The following is a 19,988-nucleotide window of genomic DNA, read 5'->3' on the forward strand; positions in this document are numbered from 1 at the left end:
GATTGATATTTTAATCTATGGTAGCAATTTATGGATTAGTATCGATTATTAACATTGGGCGTAAGTAGACAAGTTGGGTTGCTAACTACAATCCGTGTTTTAATATATGCCACATATATAAAGCGGGGTAAAGTTTTATAGCTGGCTTTCAAGTATAGTTGGAGATTATGAAGGCTTCGTTATTTAGCTAGACTAGTCTTTTATATTATGTTAATTTATATTCGGATAGTATAGAGATTATTAGTTCCGACACTCGGAGTGTCCTAGCATTATGTTTCTTGCTATATGTGATGCATCGTAAAGATTTTTTAGAGAGAGAGAGAGATAGTATAGTGTTAATGTACATGTTAAAATTCTACGTCGCGTAGTTTTTTTAGTGCATTGGTCTCTCAGTAAAAAAAAATATTTTTAACGAAAACAAAAGAAAAATAAAAAAGAACCTATTTTTTCTGAACGGCAAATAAAAGTAAAAGTAAAAAAAACAAAGCATATCTCAAAAATCCTATTCGCCGTTCAAATGAATGGTGCCATAAAGAACTAGAACAAAAACGGTCTCAGCTGTAATCATATAAACAACGTTCAGTAACTCAGTAGTCTATGTTATTTATTTACAGGCGCGTTTTATTGCTATGGGATTAGGTATATTAGTATAGGGGTTAAATATGAATGCTAATGTAAGAATCGTGGGTTCGATTTCCGAAAATATATATATGTGTGTCAAGTATTACTATCGGTATCTATCCGTTTACTTTATAGATGTATTTAAAAATTATAAGCGATTGTAGAGTCTCGGTTTTGGGTTCGACATCGGCTTGAAAAAGCGATTTTTCGTTTCTTCTTCTTCTTCTTCTATGGTAAGAAAATGCAAGGTGTTGAGGTCCTCCGCCCAACATTTGATATCTCGATATTTTAGCGGACAGTTAGGAATTTTTGTGGGGACAAAAAATATGATTAATATTAATATCTAACATGATCTAAATTACATGTACGCTATTTTTTAAAGCATATCTTAGTATTTTAAGTATTAAAATTTTATTTTTAAAGACAGCGCCATCTAGTGTTTTCAATAGCCATACAACGAAAGTATCTCAAAGCTTGTCGTTCTGAAGGCTTATATTAACTGCGCACTCAGTTCTGTATACTTGTCATAGGTGGCGCTATTGAAAGAAGAACTGCTATTTATTTTCACACACATTATTTATGATAATAAAAAAAAAGTTGCGTAGTCTAATAAATATATATGAATATGAATGAATAACCGTGGAATTTCTAAATAAATAGGAAAATTCAAAACAATAATTGATAGTGCCTGTACGCAAATAAAAAATACAGTGAAAATTGGGTCCAAAATCAAATATAACCATATACACCATAATATTATTTATCATACCAAAAAAATATAAGAAAAGAATTTTCATTAACTAAAAATACAAAAAGGAAAGGAAAAATGAAAAACAAAGAAAAATTACGGTTACTAATTACAATGTGTGTTCTAGGGCACCTACGTGTGGTGCTCGTCTTGTGCCCCTTACATTGTGGGTCACGATCGTTATATCCCAATGCGGAACAATAAACGGCTTTTTACAAAGGAAAAATATCAAAAAAAGATATTATTTTGCTTTACATACAATTTTTTTATTGAAAATCTTGCTATATCTAGAAAATTGAGTGAGAAGCGGGGAACGAAGTGTTAGCAAAGTAAATGTGAGGTTCCCTCTGTTTATTCTCGTGATAAATGTAGCTAAATCATAACAAAATACATAATGTTAGATTTCTTTTATTCATTTTCTCTATAAAAATAAATAAAATGAAAACAGGTTCACGCTGTATCATGTATATACCCCTACCCCACCGTAGGTAGTGGGAACCAAGGGTTAAGACATTCCATTCCCCATTTTCCGTCCAATTCTAGAGGCATTCCGTGTTGAGTTGCAGAACTTAACACCGCGCTTCCCCCCGATACTAGAGTGTAAAAATGAAAAAAATATTTAAATAAATGGCCTCACCTTTTAGTTTTAATAATGTAAATCACTTTTAATTTGAATTAACGGGCAGTTAAATATGTATATATATTACAATATAATATACTACGTTCATTTTATTCCTTCATTAATATGCACCGCGCGTCCAAAGGCTTAATATATTCAAATGTTTTTAATGAAATTCCGCTTTATACGGATCAATTTCAAAATGTCACATTGTTCCTATTTTATGACTTTCCTCTTTAAATATTACAATAATATTCCGGTGTTAAGTTCCGCTATATTGTACATTAATTGTAACTCCTTTTGCTACGAAAATAAGCGTAGCATATCAATTAGCAGATTGTTTATATATAATTAGAAGTTGTCTGTAGACTCGAAGCTTTCGTAGCTCGGAGCTACGTCGTAGCCGGCTACGGTATTTTGTATTTGGTATAGCTATTTATATCATTGTTTGAGCAGTTTAGTATTTCTTGTTTAATTACTCTTAATGTAATTGATACTATTATGGTGCAATGGAAAAATGTATAATAAAACGATTGTAGGTTCGATTTCTATTCGATTAAATATTCGTTTAAGATATGTTTATTTGACCTTTTACGAGAAATTTATGTTTCTTTTTTCATTTACAATTTAAAATGATTATATTTTAAAGTATTTTAACTCAACCTAGAGTGACTTTACGAAAACAATGATAGTATATCATATTTAATTGGCATTAAATTTTGTGAATGTGAGACCGGACGTAACTGATGACACAAACGGGGCGACGAAAAATAATATTTTTGTTCGAATCGAATTTTGCGATTTTCCTCATCCTCTTTCGTTCGAAATGTTGTCAGAAAAGTCCTTTGAGACATCCTCTAGTTATAAGCTTTTGAGCTGCCATAATTGCTTTATTAGGAATTTATATATGTACATAAAAGATGACTTTATAATTTTATTTTAGTTCTGTTTAGAGTTTTCGAAATAGGAATGAATAGCGATCATTGTTGTGCAGTTGGACAACTTCTTATTGTAAAAGCTATGGCTGTGGATTCGATTCACACCCTGGCAAAAATTTATACTAAACATTTATAGCGTTATCTAAAACTTATCTTACCTTTACGTAGTGGTAGAACAACAATCAACGTCGCGCTTTTCCTCGTTACCAGAGCGAGGACATGAAAATATTTAATATTTTATTTCCTCAAGTGGGAATCGAACCTATATCTGGCCGTGTTTACAGTCGCACGCTAGTACCGTTCCGCTACAACCGGCTTCTAACATCAGCCGATAACTTCTAACACTTTTATAATTAATCAAATAACAAAGAATTGAATAGGAACTTACTATACAGATAAATTTCATTTGCCCGATTGAAAATAAACAAGAGATTAAAGAAACGAACACGTTTTGTATTATTATTTGTTGCAAATATTTCCTAGAAGAATTCGTGCCGTAGGCGCTTGAAAATCGATTTTTTGGCGGTCATTATAATACATTGAACTTTCTTTACCTCACAAAGACTTGAATATAAGAAAATGTAGGACTAAAAACTTCTTTGACAGGTTTTGTAAATGATAGACAAAGCTAACGAAATATACTAAATAATTTATGAGAATATAATAATGAGCTTAAAGAATACTAGAATATAAAGGAATCTATATACATGTTAAGGATAGACATGACAATTTTGATCTTTGTATAGATTTAGAGTAGGTAGAAATGGCAGCTTCAAGCTTTTTCCCATATAAGAAGTAGACACGGGGAACCTAATTTACTGTATTATACTCCATTAATCAGATTTTCAAGATTTAACATCTTGCAGCTTATTTAACAGAGTGAGGAAAATGGATTGATGATAAAAGCGGGTAAAAAGGATAATCGTTCCCCCTAGTAGGCATCGAATCTACAACTATCGCGTTTGACATTTCGTTTTCGGAAAGAAACAAAACTGCGCCACGACGGCTTTGAATATTGGTATATACATTTAGAGGTGGTGGACTTATGTTATAGTTCACAATGATTGCTTTCATAATAGAAGCGGTTCTTTTTATTTTAGGGTATATGAATGGGATTGTCCCAATTACGTGTATATGGCATAGCTATTGGTATATTTGATATCCCACCAACCTATTATCACTTTTTAGATATTGTAAAAGACGAAATCATAGCTTGAAAACAGTTTTTCTACATTGTATATATTAATTTTTGTTCTTCTCTTAAAAAGTGTAATTATGAAATATATCAATATTAAAATATAAAAAAATCAAGAAAACTCATTTTTAAAAAGATTTAATTACTAAAATATTGAATTAAATACCTTTAGAACGTTATAAAATATCGTGAATTAGGTTCCCAAAAGGTTAAAACAAAAAAATTAAACACAGCCTGCGTACATCATAATAAAGGTAGAACATCTGAGAGTAAAAGTAGGTCACGATAACCCAAAAGTGGTTAACGAATGAATTACAGTAAAATGAACTTTGCTTATCTACTTAAAAGATACATTATCTAATTGCCGTCACTTTACAACCCGCTTGTCTTCCTCTCGATGTGGAACCACCATGTATACTCGTGCACTTTGTTTCTATGAATTTATTATTTATTGTAATTTAAATTAATTTGAATTATTTATATGAAAATTTTAAGTTAGGTGTGGGTACGATTACTGTGGAATATGCAGTTCAATATGTAGTGTCTCGAATTGGAGAAAACCGGAGAAAACCTGAGTAGCACTGTAAAATAGGGGTAACGCCCCGTCGTTAAGCAATGAGACGTGTTTAATTGTAAGTCAGAAGAATATTTATATTAAAATTACCTATATCTGAAAGAGTTCAGATTAACTATTTGACTTATAGTACATTTTTTAATGTCTTTGTCTTTTTAGCAGAGCGAGGAAATAAAAATCATTAATTGATCCAAGAGGTAGACGAACCAAAAATAAAAATTCGACAGAAACGTGTCAAACTGCTTTTCTATAAATAATTTTATCATAAGGCATAATCTACTCGATTAAATTGTAAAAGTTACCAATTTTTTTCATTAACTTTTCTCCAAATTTTTAATTACATTTTACTCAACAAATGCAATTAATCATTGCTAACAATTTTCTTTGTTCACGCCAACTTACAAGTTTCATTTGTTACAACAAAACAAAACTTGTGTCGCTCATTGTACGTCCAGTACAAATATGTACCAATTAATACAAGCAATATAGAACCTTAAACCTATTAAAATAATGGTTGTTGTTATACTATAGAAATATTAACAATTAATGATTCAACTGATGCTATGAAATTAACAAAGCTTTTTGAACTTCGGACAATCTATTATGATTTCGTACTGCCATGACTTTACTTATTTTTGTATATACACATGAATTTTTACCATGAAATTTATTTTTTAGATTTTTTCAACCAATATGTAGTTTTTTTTTCTAGCTATTTTTTTATTAACGTTTCTTTATATTGTCAATCTTCTGTCTATACTAAGGATGGGTGAAAATTAATCCTTTTTATTTACTTTCACGCAGTATCCCGCATATAGCAGGATAGGCTCACGAAAACTTATTTTAGCGAGAGCGAGGAAATGAAAATAATTAAAATATAATTAATTGATCGAACCCACAACCGTCACTTTTATATTCAGATCTGTGCTGGACTACACTACGACTCGAATTATTTAAAATAAGAATTATTATTTAAATACTAATATAATATTAAAAAAGCTTTTTTTTTACCTTTAAAAACAAACTGAAAGGAACCGGAACCGGATGCAAAAAACAGTATTATTCGAAACGGTGCATATTGAGAGAATCCTTTAACCACCGATAACGCAAACATTTTAACATTTTTAAATTTAAATATTTATTCCTAGTTTTAAGATAAACATTTTTGAACCATTGCTTATTTAGTGGCGGAACTCAACGTTGTGCTTTTGTATTAGTGACAGAGCGAAGAAATGTAAAAAAAAATAAATAAATAATAATTCATTTCGATTTATTAAAAATATTACGTGAAGATTGGGGAAATTTCGTATTTCGTCTTCTTACCAGAGTGAGGAAGTAAAAATTTTTCATTACGCCGAGTGGTGGTTACAGTAAGCCGTTCCGCTATAATAGCCTCAAATACCACATTTTATAGATATTTTATATAAATATCACAAAAATATGAAACTCGTAAAACGTTTTTCCTTCATTAATTATTAAAAAAAAGGCTAAATAACTCAATTACAAACAACTACCTCAAAAACATTCCTCCAAAATCAAAACTTGACTGTAACACCGTACATACACCTCACTAAACTATCAAATACATTCACGCTAATATCACACTTATAATCAAAGAACAAATATCCAATATTCCTTGTACATATAGTTGGAAATACTTTCAACACTGTACGTCCCCCTAGCCAGCTTGACGCGCGTCACTGTCCCCGCGCTCTCGCCACCGCCACGACGTCTCTACGCCACCAACGTTGGTGGCAAAACTCGGTACTTTAAGAAGTTAAAGTGGATTTACTAAGGAAATACCTGAAGATAGTCGAGGAGCGACTTTTTCCGGGTAAGCTGTTCAAAATAATGATATTTTTTAAGTCAAAATTTGAAGGAAATCTATATTTTTAAGTTTAATTGCAGTTTTTAATATATTTTATTAAATACTTTAATGCAAACATATTTGTTAATATATATTTTGAATTATAAAATAATTTTAAAAAGTGTTTATTGGATTCTAATACAAAATTAGGTCACTCAAGTATTAAAGTATAAATAAACGCTCTAAAGAAAGCTTTAAGTTCCTACTTAAATATTTATATTACTTACGTTATATTTAAGTGAAATTTGTTATATTATAATGAATGACCCTAATCAATAAAATTAATTTCGTGTAAAATTAGGTCACTGCAAGGTGTTTAAATAAGCAAAAGATAATAATAATTTAAGCAAAAAGCCATTTTTCATTCTATCCTCATATTTAAAAATTTAATAAGAATTTTGTACTACAATAATTTGTTTTAGATATTTTTTTAATGATCCTCCACCCTAGGCTGAACAAAGTATATACCTGTTTTATAATCGTTTAAGCTTTTTTATTATTATTTTTATATCAGTTTAGTAATATGTACATAAATATAATGTATAACATAAAACAATATTAATTTCAGCACCCATTTTATTTTTGAAGTAAAATTTCAGCAAATTTTTATTACCATTACTTAATATTGTTTCAATTACATCCACTTTTGATAAAAAGAAAATTATAAAAATCATGAATTCCTTTAAATATATAGAAAGAAGAGGGAAGGCGAACAATTAGGTTAGAACTAATGTACTAGGAGGGTTCGCCGTGTATATTTACACCTGCAAAGGGTAGGCTATTCTTACCAACGGGTTTCCATATCATTTTATTTAATTATTCATTATATTATAGACGTCGACGTGGTTCACTCGTTTGTTAAGTGCGTAGTGATAGTGAGTTCAATCTTGATTTGCTTAGGCAAAGTGCAAGTTTTGGTTTACTATTAATAAAAAAATTGTAAAGGAAAAAAACGGGACGTGTCATCTAAATACTTGTTCTTTGAGTAAAAAACGGAGTGATGTGTCACTAAATTATTCCTGTTTAACCAGCAAGATGAAGTCAATGCGTAAAGGTACGTAGTATTTATAAAAAAGGTGTCATCAGAATTGAATCGAACGAAAACGCTTCTGCCGCAAGTGAATTGACCACGCCTCTTTAGTATGTATAGCACAGTAAAAGGTATATAAATTTGTTATATTATAATATGTTTTAAATATTATGTCATATATTTATGGAATTGTTCCATTTGTCTAGAATTATCTCCCCTTTTTATTCATACTAGAAATTCAAACGCGGCTACGTCCGCTTAAACTTATTTTTACAATACAGTTAAAGAAATATATATTGTTTTTTAAAATAAAAAATGTGACCTATATCCTCCTTAATACCATTAAGAATTATGAACAAAATTTCATGATAATCGGTTGAGTATTTTTGGCGTGAAAGCGTAAATTTTGTTCACATTTACTTATAATAATAGTATGAGGATTACATATTATCTAAGCTCATTTTATTTTATTTTATTTTATTTTATATGCGTAAATGAAACAAAGAGAGTTTTTAAATGAAACAATTTTGATCGAATAGTAAGTACATATTTTAAAATATTGTTCTCCACTTATGAAAGAAAATTACTAGTACTACAATATCTATTATAGTGTCGGATTTTCTAATATATATTCATGGATACCAAAATAATCAATTGTAATAATTAAATAAAAAAAGTAAATTGAAATAAATGCAATCAATCATAAAAAATCGTAAAAATTGCGAAAACTAAAGATCTTATGGAGTGAAAGATTTCTTAATGATTGAACATTTTAATTATTCGAAAGCGAAACTTAATGAATTATTCTTTACAATACTCGAAGCTCTTTAATAATTTTACTGTAGAGAGATCGTTATTGTTATTATGAAGATTTTTCTTACCTCCACGTTGTATCACTGTGTACAGCGTGGTAGGCAGAGGGAACCTTCGAAATCTAGTGTTAAAACACTCTGTTCCCCAATAGGACCTGCGCTACTTATAAATTAAACCTCAACTTTTCAAATTGATTATAATTATGTGCAAATTCAAATTACTATGTATGAAAATGTTTGCGAATACACAGTTATTTTGTACTTGTATAATAAAAAAAATATTTTTTAAAATTCACATTAATCGGTTCGGAGAAATTAATAAACATGTATTAATTTAATTTATTGTGTTAATTAATTTCTCAGTCATTTGTGTGTAACATATAAAAGAAATTATGAGCGTCAAATATAGGCTTTCCTCTTTTTTTGAAGCCGGTTTATTATATATTAACAATGTACTTTATATATAGTAGAACAAAATAGAATATTTTATATATCTAAATATATAAAATATATAATATTATTATAACAATGCCAAATACTGCGCATTGCCGCATAGTTTCTGCAGTACAACATTAATTGGCTCTGTTCTTACTACTTAGCTCTTCAAAGGAAGAATTAATTACCGAACTAACTGATACTCTGTCAATTACTTGAAAGCTGTATTGATTTTGAATAAACTTTTGGTATATTTAGTCGTTGTTGTTAAGAGGAATTTAATATTGCTTATAAAGGTTTAATATTGCTTATAAAATGTTAGGTTAGGCGAAACATTTGTTATATCTATCGCTAAGTCCTGTCCTCTTGAAATCGAAAGAAATGTAGAAAAAAAAAATGTTTACAAACTACTTTAGAATGATGATTTTTTTTACTTTAAAGGTTTATCTATATATATAAAAGGACTTGTCCTCACTGACTGAGGTAAGACGCACGCACAGCCGTAACCGCTGATGGTAGAAACGTGAAATTTGGACAGATGTTTACTTTCGTAATCTGGACATCCACTAAGAAGGGATTTTGAAAAATTTTTACCCTAAAGGGGTGAAATAGGGGTTCAAAGTTTGCATGGAAAAAAAATTAAATCGGCACCGATTTTTATAAAATTTGAAATTTAGATTTTTAAAAGTATTTAATTGAATACGTGTTTCATGGTTTTCTAGAATTCTCCCCCTAAGGGTGCAAATAAGGGGTAGAAAGTTTGTATGGAAAAATCTTTAAAACGCCACCGATTATTATAAAATTTTAATTTAGACTCTTAAAAATATTTGATTGAACATGTGTTTCATGGTTTCCTAGAATTCACCCCCTAAGGGTGCAAATAAGGGGTTGAAAGATTGTATGGAAAAATCTTTTAATCGCCACCGATTTTTATAAAATTTGAAATTTAGACTCTTAAAAATATTCCATTGAACACATGTTTCGTGGTTTATTAGAATTCACCCCTAAATTCCGCAAGCGAAGCTGCGCGCGTCCGCTAGTCTTGTATATTGTAGGGTAAATAGAGTAAGAAATTAATGGCAATAATTACTTTAAATAAACTTTGTGGCGAGAGGTGTGGAGGAGGTTAACTCTCGAACTTAAAACTTTTGTAATATACAACTACGGATATAATAAATACAGAAATATATATGGAATAAAAGTACTAAATTGCTTTTCCAAAAAATATTACGAAAACTAAGCGCGTACAAAGTAATGCCAAAAATTTAAATGAAGCGGCCATTTGTAAAGTTTATTGCCGAACAACCATTGTTCAGTCTGGGGAGTTAGAAATTGTGACGATACGCACTTTTTTAAAACAAAACCAATATGGTGGGTGTGAACTATGGTTATATTTTACAACATTGTTTTTTATACTATATAGTACTTGTGGGTTCTATCCCATTTGGGATAATAATATATTTTGATTTCCCCATTTTAGCAGTGAAGTGGGGTATAGAGTACCGTCGCTGAATAAGCAATGTCTCTAATTTAAAAGGGAACTACAAAACAAAGTGTTGATTTTCTCTGTCTATTCAGATAAGCGGAAAAAGCGCGATACCTCATATCATGCGAAGTAGGGAAATGTAACCTAATGATACTCCAATATCATTGATATAGTGTTCTCGGAAGTCAACTGAGGTCTCAGTCTGTATCTCTTGTGACATAATTCTTTTTCTCCATTTATTTTTTTTACCATACTTTCAAAATCCAATTATTACCTGCCATTCTGTGTACCTCTTTACTGTGGATTTTGGATTATGTTCCCAATGATCAACTTCTTTCTGCTTCCCCTACCTCTCTTCCCACTCTCTTTTGCATTACATACCATCTGGTATCAATTATCCTCTCAACAATGATTAAATACCAAATTTTAAAATTTATATTTTAAATTTAAAACCCCTTATAACAGCAAAGTTACTTTCGCGACAGTTTTTATTATAAATTTCCCTTAAGGCGGGTAAAGATAAAATTCCTTTACGACACTCTCGAGGTTGAACTGAAACAACGTACACTAGACATGTCTACTAGAATTTATATTATAATTCTCTAGAATACCAGATTTCACTGTTAGTTACAACATTATTTCACTTTAAATTATAATATTTGTGTAAATTATTAAAAAAAATATATGTATGTAACCGTTGTTTTTCCAGTTGCTTATAGTTTTTGCACGATATTAAAACACTTTTTTTTGCCTGTCTGTTTGTTTGGCTGTCTTCTTTGTTTGGGTTAACCGCGGAACAGCAGAAACGGTTTTTATGACTTTCGCTGAAAGAAATAGGTGGTTGTGGAGCAACATTCAGGCTAGCTTATATATACACCGGAATTCCTGCTGATCGAGATTTATACAAGAAAATCACTCAAGTTCCGCCATTCAAACACGGCTTTGAGTTACCAGAGCTAAAAAAAATTTTTCTTTTGATAAAATAATTGAAATAACACAATTAGAAATTGTTTATCTTCAAAGCTAGTCTCGAATAGCAGCTACTTTCCCAGATGTTTTGCTTTCAAACGGTAGTTTGGAAACATGTTTCAGTTTCAGTGCTTGTGAATATGAACTCGAACGTGGTCAGTGAAGTTAAGTAAAGTTTAGAGTGTGTTTAGCACCTTAGGAGAATAACTCAGACTGAATAATTTTGTAATGATGATTGTAAGTGAAAATATATAATTATACATATTGTTAAAAGAGGGTAGACGTATGTGAAAAAGACTATAAAAGCAGTGGAATTGTGTCAATCGAGGGCAGTTGCTTGTAGGCAATGGCCCTGACTGGAAGGTATCTACGAGTAGCATGAATTATTGTTATTGGGTGTTATTGGTACATATCACTTATTGCAAATGCGTAGAATCTCTTTCCGAATAATTTAGAAACATAGACGATATGTGCTTTTAAAGAAATTTAACCGCTTTTGATTTCAAATAACAATAAAAAATTATAAAAAATAATATTAAATTTATTAAATTAATAATATATTTATTATAAAAATAATATTATATTTATTATATATTTATTAATTATTATAAACAATAATAAATTATAATAATTGGAAAAAAAACCTCACCTGGGATAATATCCGATGAAAAAAAAAACAATTCAATGTACAAAGTTCATATTCTAACTTAATTGAACCCATTATATCTTTATTGTAACCAAAAATAGGCATTAACATACAAATATACATTAGAAACTAATTAATAGTCATTCAGGCGTACTCTGACACCGATCTTGTGATTTGATAGGCACTTATGTCGATGTTTACTGTTGATTAAGTAATTATATATACTTGTTAATTGATGAAAATGTTCCTTTAAAATTACAATATAATTAGAGAAATATTGAACGCTATATTTAGAAAGTTAAAAGGTATTGTAAATAGGTACATACACTGAACAAAAGTTAATAAAATTTGTGAATATTTTTTTCATGTACCCACACTGTCATCGATTCCAATAATAACGGCTTTTTTTTAAATAAAAAAATAACCTATGTATTAGGTTATTTTACAACTGGGATAAAAGAGTGAAGCGCCTGAACAACTGAACAAAAATAATTAAATAACTATAAATCTCGTGAAATCATATTTGATCTTCGCCATCATTTCCTGCGTTATGGGACCTCTGCTAGAGGATACTGGGAGGCTTATACCTCCCAACTCCACTCTCTTCTCCACGCCTATGAGCTGGACTACAAGTACCTAGCGGTATCCAGGCAACGCACATTAACATTAAATAATAAAAAATATATTAAATTGTTAAAAGTTTTCAAAAAATCTTTATGTTATAGTATAAATAAAATGTATTCCCAACAATTTCACGGCCCGATTTCGCATGGCGGAATATTTTCAATTGCCTGACCTATAAAACACTTAGCTGTTATGACTACATAGAAACAAGTCGATACCCGCTAGCGAAAACTTTAAGTATTTAATTTTTAATTTAATAATTAATTTTGTTTAGTCTCGCCGTATATGTGAAACGACACCGGTAAGATAGACAAAGTAGGCAATAATCAAATATCTTAACTTTCAATATTCAATTTTCCATTCCATTTTCCACTTTCCGATCAATTTTCCAATATTACGTGTTGAGTAGCATACCCCAAAGGTCGCGTTTTCCTTTACAATAAATTAATATATTTAATTATTCCCTGAAGTGGGTATCGAAATTAAAATCTAGGTTTTTTAATGGTTTTATTAATGATAAATAAGTGGAATAAGCTTTACGCTAACATCTAAAGATAGTGATTGCGTCAAATAGTTGAAATATCGATTTTTACAGTAGGATTAACAGTGTGACGTTCGTGCTACACTCCATAAGCACTTTTTTATCTATGAGATATAAATGTGACGCACTTATTGTGAATATCCTATCTGTATTTGTCTATCCTGACGGCGTCGATTTCTATTCGGGGGACTGAATTATATTCATTTCCTCTCTCTGGTAGTAAGACTAATGTCAATGTCTCAAAATTGGACTGAATTTGGGGGGCGCAGTGCCTTAGCAATATGTTTTCTCTGCCGCAAAATATGCTTAAATCTTATTTTTTCAACTTCACACAGTAGCGTGAAGAACAAGTTCCAGACAAGACACTTGTCGTCTAGTTGTAGAATTGATCCCCATTCGGGGGAATTAATTATTCTCACTCCCCCGCTTTAGAATGACATACCGCGGCGTTATACGCTACTTAGCACATAATATATCGAATCTAAAGCATCAGGAATCATAGTGTTAAGACACTCCGTTCCACATTTTCCGCCAAATCCTGGAGTCATTGCGTGTTGAGTGGCGTAACTACATTTCATTTCCTCGATTATGGATCGAACCTACAACTGTCGCTTTTACAGTCACTCGTGTGGCATTGGGGCGTATGCCATGACTGGCTTTTAAACAAAATAAATAAAAATATATTTATAATTTATATACCTTCTATAGCAAACATATTAGAACTACATAAATAACATAAGCTCTAAGTCTTACAAATAATTTCCACAAAGTTGAACACGAACTGAAAAGGTCTTTGAAATCCTATTATAGAGTTTATTAACGTATTATAACATATATGAATATTTTTTATATTATTTTATTATTTTTAACCGACTGCTATAAGGAGGAGGATATCAATCCGACTATTTTTTATGTTTGTTATCTCAAAACTTTTGACTGGGTGAACCGATTTTGATGATTCTTTTTTTATGTGAAAGCTGGTGCTTCCCGTGTGGTCCCATTTTAACTTGGTCCATTTGTGACAACGATATCCATGAGAAAATCGCATAACTCTTAAATTTGCTTTAAGTATGTGCGCGACAAATGAAAGAGAGAGAGAGAGATAACTCAGTATCGAGCCAACCGATTTCTATTAATCTGTTTTTATTGGAAAGGATACACTTCAAGGTTAGTTTGATGATACTTTGGGATTATGGGATCCGGTAGAAGTCGGTATTTATTTGTTAAAAATTCTAATAATTTCATATTAATTTATATTTTGTTTTTAGTTAAATAGTAAACAATTGTTTTAATAGTACCTTAAAAACATATATGTTTTAACAATTTGATGCCAGTCATGGAGAAGGATCACAAAGGTACCCACCCATATCTGTAAACACCATTATGTGAGGGTTCGATTCCTACACGAGGAAAATGAACTATTATATATATTTCATTTCTCCGCTCTGATGTCGAGGTAAAGCGCGGCGTTAAATTTGCCACTTTTCAAACACTCAGTGCCTCCAGAATCTGATGAGAAGTGGGGAACGGAGTGTCTCAACACTAGGCTTCATCTACCTATTGTGTGTCTCTATAATAATTATATATTATTAGTGATTCATTAAAAATTAAATACCCAATTATCCACATTAGGTTTTAGTATTTTTCATAATAATAAATTCTTATCGGCTTCAGGTTGACGTGACAACTTCGCGTGAGCTCAAAACTTACAGTCACTTAGCAAATGATTTGATTTCGTCGGCTTTTTTTTGATTTCGTCGTTTCTACCTCATAATATATTTAACATATAATGTGAAGTAGAACTAGTATTTCTATGAATTTTATGTAATTTCCAATTAAGGTTAAATAATTGTTACTAAATAGAATGCTCATATTTATCAATCTTATCGTTTCTTCAATTTTATTTTTGATAACAAAAAGATGAAATATTTACATTAAAATCAATCAAAGAAATGAACAGATTTGGTACATATATATTACGAATATTCCGCACAAGGCAGACCAGGCATGGATAATTTAGTGTCAAGAAACTCTTTTCTCCTCTTTTCGTTCGAATTTGAAACGTTGCGGTTGAATCTGTGAAATATACTCGTACATTGTTTACTCTACACAGACTATTTAAATTAAGATTTAGTAACACTTGTTTCGGATTTCTTTCAAGGGAGTGTTGCAATAATAAAATATTCATTTCACGAAGGCAGTAATCTCGGCTTTTTATTTGATCTAACTTCTCGCCTCTAGGAATATTTAACGCCTAACCTAAGAATTTTATGAAGCGCGCTATGTTTTTTTTCTACTTTTTTATAATAAAATATATTTTATTCATGCTTTTTGTCATGAAGGTGTTGTATTGTGTATTTTTCTTTATAAAGAATTTAGTATTCTATGGAGTAGATGAGAAAATATTCTTTTAGTTATATATTTCTTACCTTTTATGTAGGCACGTTTTTACTTCTATCATATTACAGTGAACAAGTACTTTAGATCCCATCAAAAACATAAATGTGAAATGAGAGCCAAGTTAAATGTTACGTAATGGGTCATTCTCGACTTTATCAATAAAAGAGTGGGAGATCTATGTGGGTGCCGAGTTCTATGTTCACTCGGGGTAAAGTTCTAACTCTATATTTGATAAGTCTATGCGAGTCATACAAGATTTGTTTTATAAAGACGAAAAAAGGGTTAAATTTGAGTGATATTTTTTTGTTTAAAAAAATATTTTGTAGTCAAAAAATGCTTTTAAGTTCAGTATTTTGTATTTATTAAAAAAACAGTTTATTTTTCATCAAAATAATATGTATTAGGTATATGCAATTGTCATTATACAAGTTTCTATATTAAAATCATTAAAATTTTTAAATAAATCTTCCAATTGCAATTCCTTGTTGTGCTCTCGTAGGTTATTCATTTATAATAATAACTATTGAAATGAAAATACAACGAGGTTTATAACTGCAATGTACTAAATAAATGTTCCTTTATAAATTAACAAATAGTTCCTTGAGGCTAGTTGTGGTTCAGGGGCTAAGTGTGCGACTGTAAACGAATTCCTAAATTCAATTTCGTCAATAAATACGAAATGCCTCCTGGCTCTGGCTATCCTATATATACGGCATACAGCGTGAAGCTAAAAAAATAACAGTTTCAATGGAATTTATTTTAAATTTATCTGTGGTGGACACTGACAGCCTACAGCGTTGAGTGACAGTTGACAACGATACCATTTTATTATTAGGTTAATTTATATACAATTTTGCACGCTCAAACTGTCACAAATTAAGAACTGAAAACTGAACCATTTACAATTTTACTGTGTATGCAAACTAGTGCTATAAGGCATAAAAATGGTTTTTTTTTTGCATTAAATCGACGCGAGCATCATGTACTATGTTAAAACCTCTTTTAAAATTATCTTTAATAAGTGAACTATATATATACCTATAATATGATAAAAATAGATTTCTAACACTAAAATAGATTTCATAATAAAATGACACTGTTATTATTATTGAAAACCACGTCGTTATAGACTCCATTAACGAAATTAACCTGCTAGCGGACGTGTGTGCCTAAAGTAAATAAATTATTAATGAACGTGCCGCCATCAATATTTGATTGCCTTATAAAGTTCAGCGATTGGGCGTAACAAAACACGTTATATTGGAAAAATCTGGCTCGAAGGACCATAACTTACTGTTTAACACTTATTTCGATGTTATGATTTTGTATACAAGTTTATATGAATCAAATGATTTTATTTATAGATTGGTCTATTTTATGATTTTCTTGATAGATTGTAAATTAAAGTAACAATTAAAAATATTTGTGATGAAAATAATATTTTTATATAAGACCTATTGCATGTTTTCTTAAGCAAGTAAGAACAAAGTGATGATTCTCTCCATATTACATTGTTTTTAGTATAATAAGTTGCGCGACTCAACAGAAAATTTCTCAAAAAGAGGCTGAAAATGGAGAATGAAGTGTCTTGAAATTAGGTGTCTACCAAAAACACAAATCTATTATTATCACAACTGTACTAAAAATAATTTTGCAGTCAAAATAGAAACGTTATTGGTGGAGAAATAAATTATTTATAAGCGTACCACCATCAATATTTGACACCCTTTTACATAAAGCGTGTTGGTGACGTGTTGATTGATCATGTGATTGGGGACAGACGAGGGGTTTTTTATCATTTATTTTAGTTTTAGTAGACGTACCTATGATTAAATACGACGATTTTGGCTTCATATCGTGGAATTTAAGTATACTTATATATGTAATTTAGGTTATTAAATTATAGAAACAAAAACTAAACACATGTTCATTATGTAGTTGATGTTTAACATCATAGGCTGTGGATTTAAATTTTCATAAATCTACTGGTTTTATATCTAATTTTATATTTATAACTGCATGCCATTTTTCAGACTTTCGCATGTCGACTGTTTAAAATAGTGAGTGAGTATTTAAGCTACCTGTAATAAAAATGGCAATAATTAATTTACCTCATTTCGACGGAAACAAATCAACATACAACCATCGCATGTATATTCCTAATCTATTGCACTATACAGAGATGGCCTGTCGATAAATTAATATTATAAAATTTAATACAAAAAGAACACAGACAATTTTATTCATATTATACCTAGGTTGTATATTGTAAAAAGATTCGTGTCAATTTAAAGTAATTCTCTGTGATATATGCATATGGATACGTCGACGATACTGTAGGCGAAGTGCCAAAAACTGAAATGAAAAGTCACTCAATTTAAGCTACCATGTTAAGTTTTCACAGCAAAAATCATTTTTGGGTCTACTTACTTTTTGGCAACGTGACCATGGTGATAAAATTGGATCATGGTTAGTTAACCATGCGAGGATGCTACAGGTTCTATTCTGCGCGGCGTTGAGTACCGCCACCCAACACATAATGTCTATAAAATAGGTTGTAAACAACAGAGTGTCTCAGCACTAACCCCCGTGCCCCGCTAAAGCTAAAGATGTAAATATTATTTGTTATGGCAGTATATAAAACAGAGTCTGTCATCGTTAAAACAAATTACGCCATAAATCGTGTGAATTGGTAAGAAGTGTTAATATTTTATTTGAATTTTGGCAATACTAGACAATTTTATTGCTGTTTTAACAAATATCCAACAACAAATAAATATAAATTTCTTTTGTTTATAAGCGTTTTTTGTAAGATCGGGAGAGGTGTTTATTAGGATATGTTTTTTTTACTTGTTTGTATTGTGCGTTGGGTAATGGGTAATTCACACTCTCTTACATTTGTTTAATAGAATCCTAATTAGAATTATGAATTAGATCAATAAAAAAATATTAATAAGCAGTATTTGTCACATTCAACATATTTGAGACTAAACTATAGCTATTGTCATTATCTATATATTTGTTTTTCGAGTAATATTTTAATATTGTTTATTTTATGTTAAAGTTTACTTTAACATACTATACTTTAGCATAATAAATTAAACGTGACCTATTCTTCACAGTATTGAAGGTATTTTCTATATACGTCAAGTAAATTTACAATCATTTATACAAGCTTTTTGTATTTAACTTGCCATGTTAGTGTATGTGAAATCTTGCAAGCTTAAATGGACCCACTTCTCAGTGTCCAATTGAGCTGAAATTTGGATTATGAGTTCAGTTTAATAATAATAAAATTATATATAATCTATATTGCTATTAATCCAAAATGGCTGATTATACATTTTTGTACAAACCATCTAACATGAATATCAAATGAAAGGGCTTGATTTATAAAATACAGTACACTATTAAAAAATGTAGAAAACTTTTTTTAAAAATTTTCTTAAAAATGATTAATTTATTTCTATAAACAAGGAAATATATTAATTTTCACGCAAGGTTAAACCGACTTAAGCAGCGTAGAAGAAATTTAGCATGTAGGTGTCTGAGTTGTGTATTTTCCCAGAGATTCCTGCGGCAACAAGGAGGAATAGAATTTTACTTTTAAAAGTAAAACAAGGTTGCGGGAGCCATCTTGTACTATAGAATAATATATAGTCTAACTTCATTGACAAGATGATAATGAGTAAAGTTGGACTTATAACAGTAATGCCTATTCTATTACGCAGCGAATTCCTTTAAACAAAGAAGATTTTAGTAAAACTTTAGAAGTTGAGATAAATGGGTGTTAGGAAAATTATGCTTTGGATTCCTTCTTCATTTACTTTTCATTTTTTTTTGCTTCACCATGTATCCAGCCCATAGCTCTTGGTAGGCAGAAGAAACGTAGTGTCAAGACATTTTGTTCTCTACATACCACTCATTTTTTAAGACAATGCATGTTAAATGGCAGAATTCAAAGTAGCGATTTGTCAAGAGATTGAGGAAGTAAGAATAACTTCCCCCAAGTAGGAATCGAACCCACAACAGTCGTTTGTATGCTATAAGGTCACATTAAATCCAAAGATTTCGATTTCATATTTACTTTATAATTGAATTATTGAAAGAACGTAAAATTGTTTTACCATTATTAATTTTTTTTAAATGTATTTGTTTAAGATGGGATTTGTACTCGAACCATTTACCAACCTACCTAGAAGTCAAGGCTATCAAAATGCGATAAGTTAATTAAAACAGTATCATTTAAAAAGTGAAAAATTACGATCAAAAATACTAATTATCCTATTGTAATCGAAAACCAATACAAACCCAACGTCCTACATCCTTTTACTACAAAGAAAATAGTTTTTTTTATAAACACGTTCAAACACAGTAAAATTGCCAGTCACCAGCCATTTCAGTGAATTATCTTCACACAAAATGGCCTTTAATGGCCGCCTACTTTGAGATAGATTAAAAGTTTGCCGTAGTTGTAACGTTG

General features: G+C 30.3%; 1 protein-coding gene across 2 annotated transcripts in view; it reads left to right on the forward strand.

The window, feature by feature from the left end:
* igl (IQ calmodulin-binding domain containing protein igloo) overlaps positions 1 to 19,988 on the forward strand; it is a 106,879-nt gene that overhangs the window by 25,766 nt on the left and 61,125 nt on the right. Inside the window, exon 1 of one of the 2 annotated variants that reach the window (XM_085186011.1) lies at positions 7,369 to 7,616. The exons of the other annotated variant lie outside the window; for it this stretch is intronic. Coding sequence (XP_085042137.1) covers positions 7,598 to 7,616 — 19 coding nt within the window. The 5' untranslated portion in view covers positions 7,369 to 7,597. Of the gene's footprint in view, positions 1 to 7,368; positions 7,617 to 19,988 lie in introns of those variants that run through there. 2 annotated transcript variants of the gene reach the window in all.

Source organism: Heliconius melpomene, chromosome 1 (genome assembly GCF_056956725.1).
Source record: "Heliconius melpomene rosina isolate 202511_hmr_F chromosome 1, ASM5695672v1, whole genome shotgun sequence".
Lineage (NCBI taxonomy): Eukaryota > Metazoa > Arthropoda > Insecta > Lepidoptera > Nymphalidae > Heliconius > Heliconius melpomene.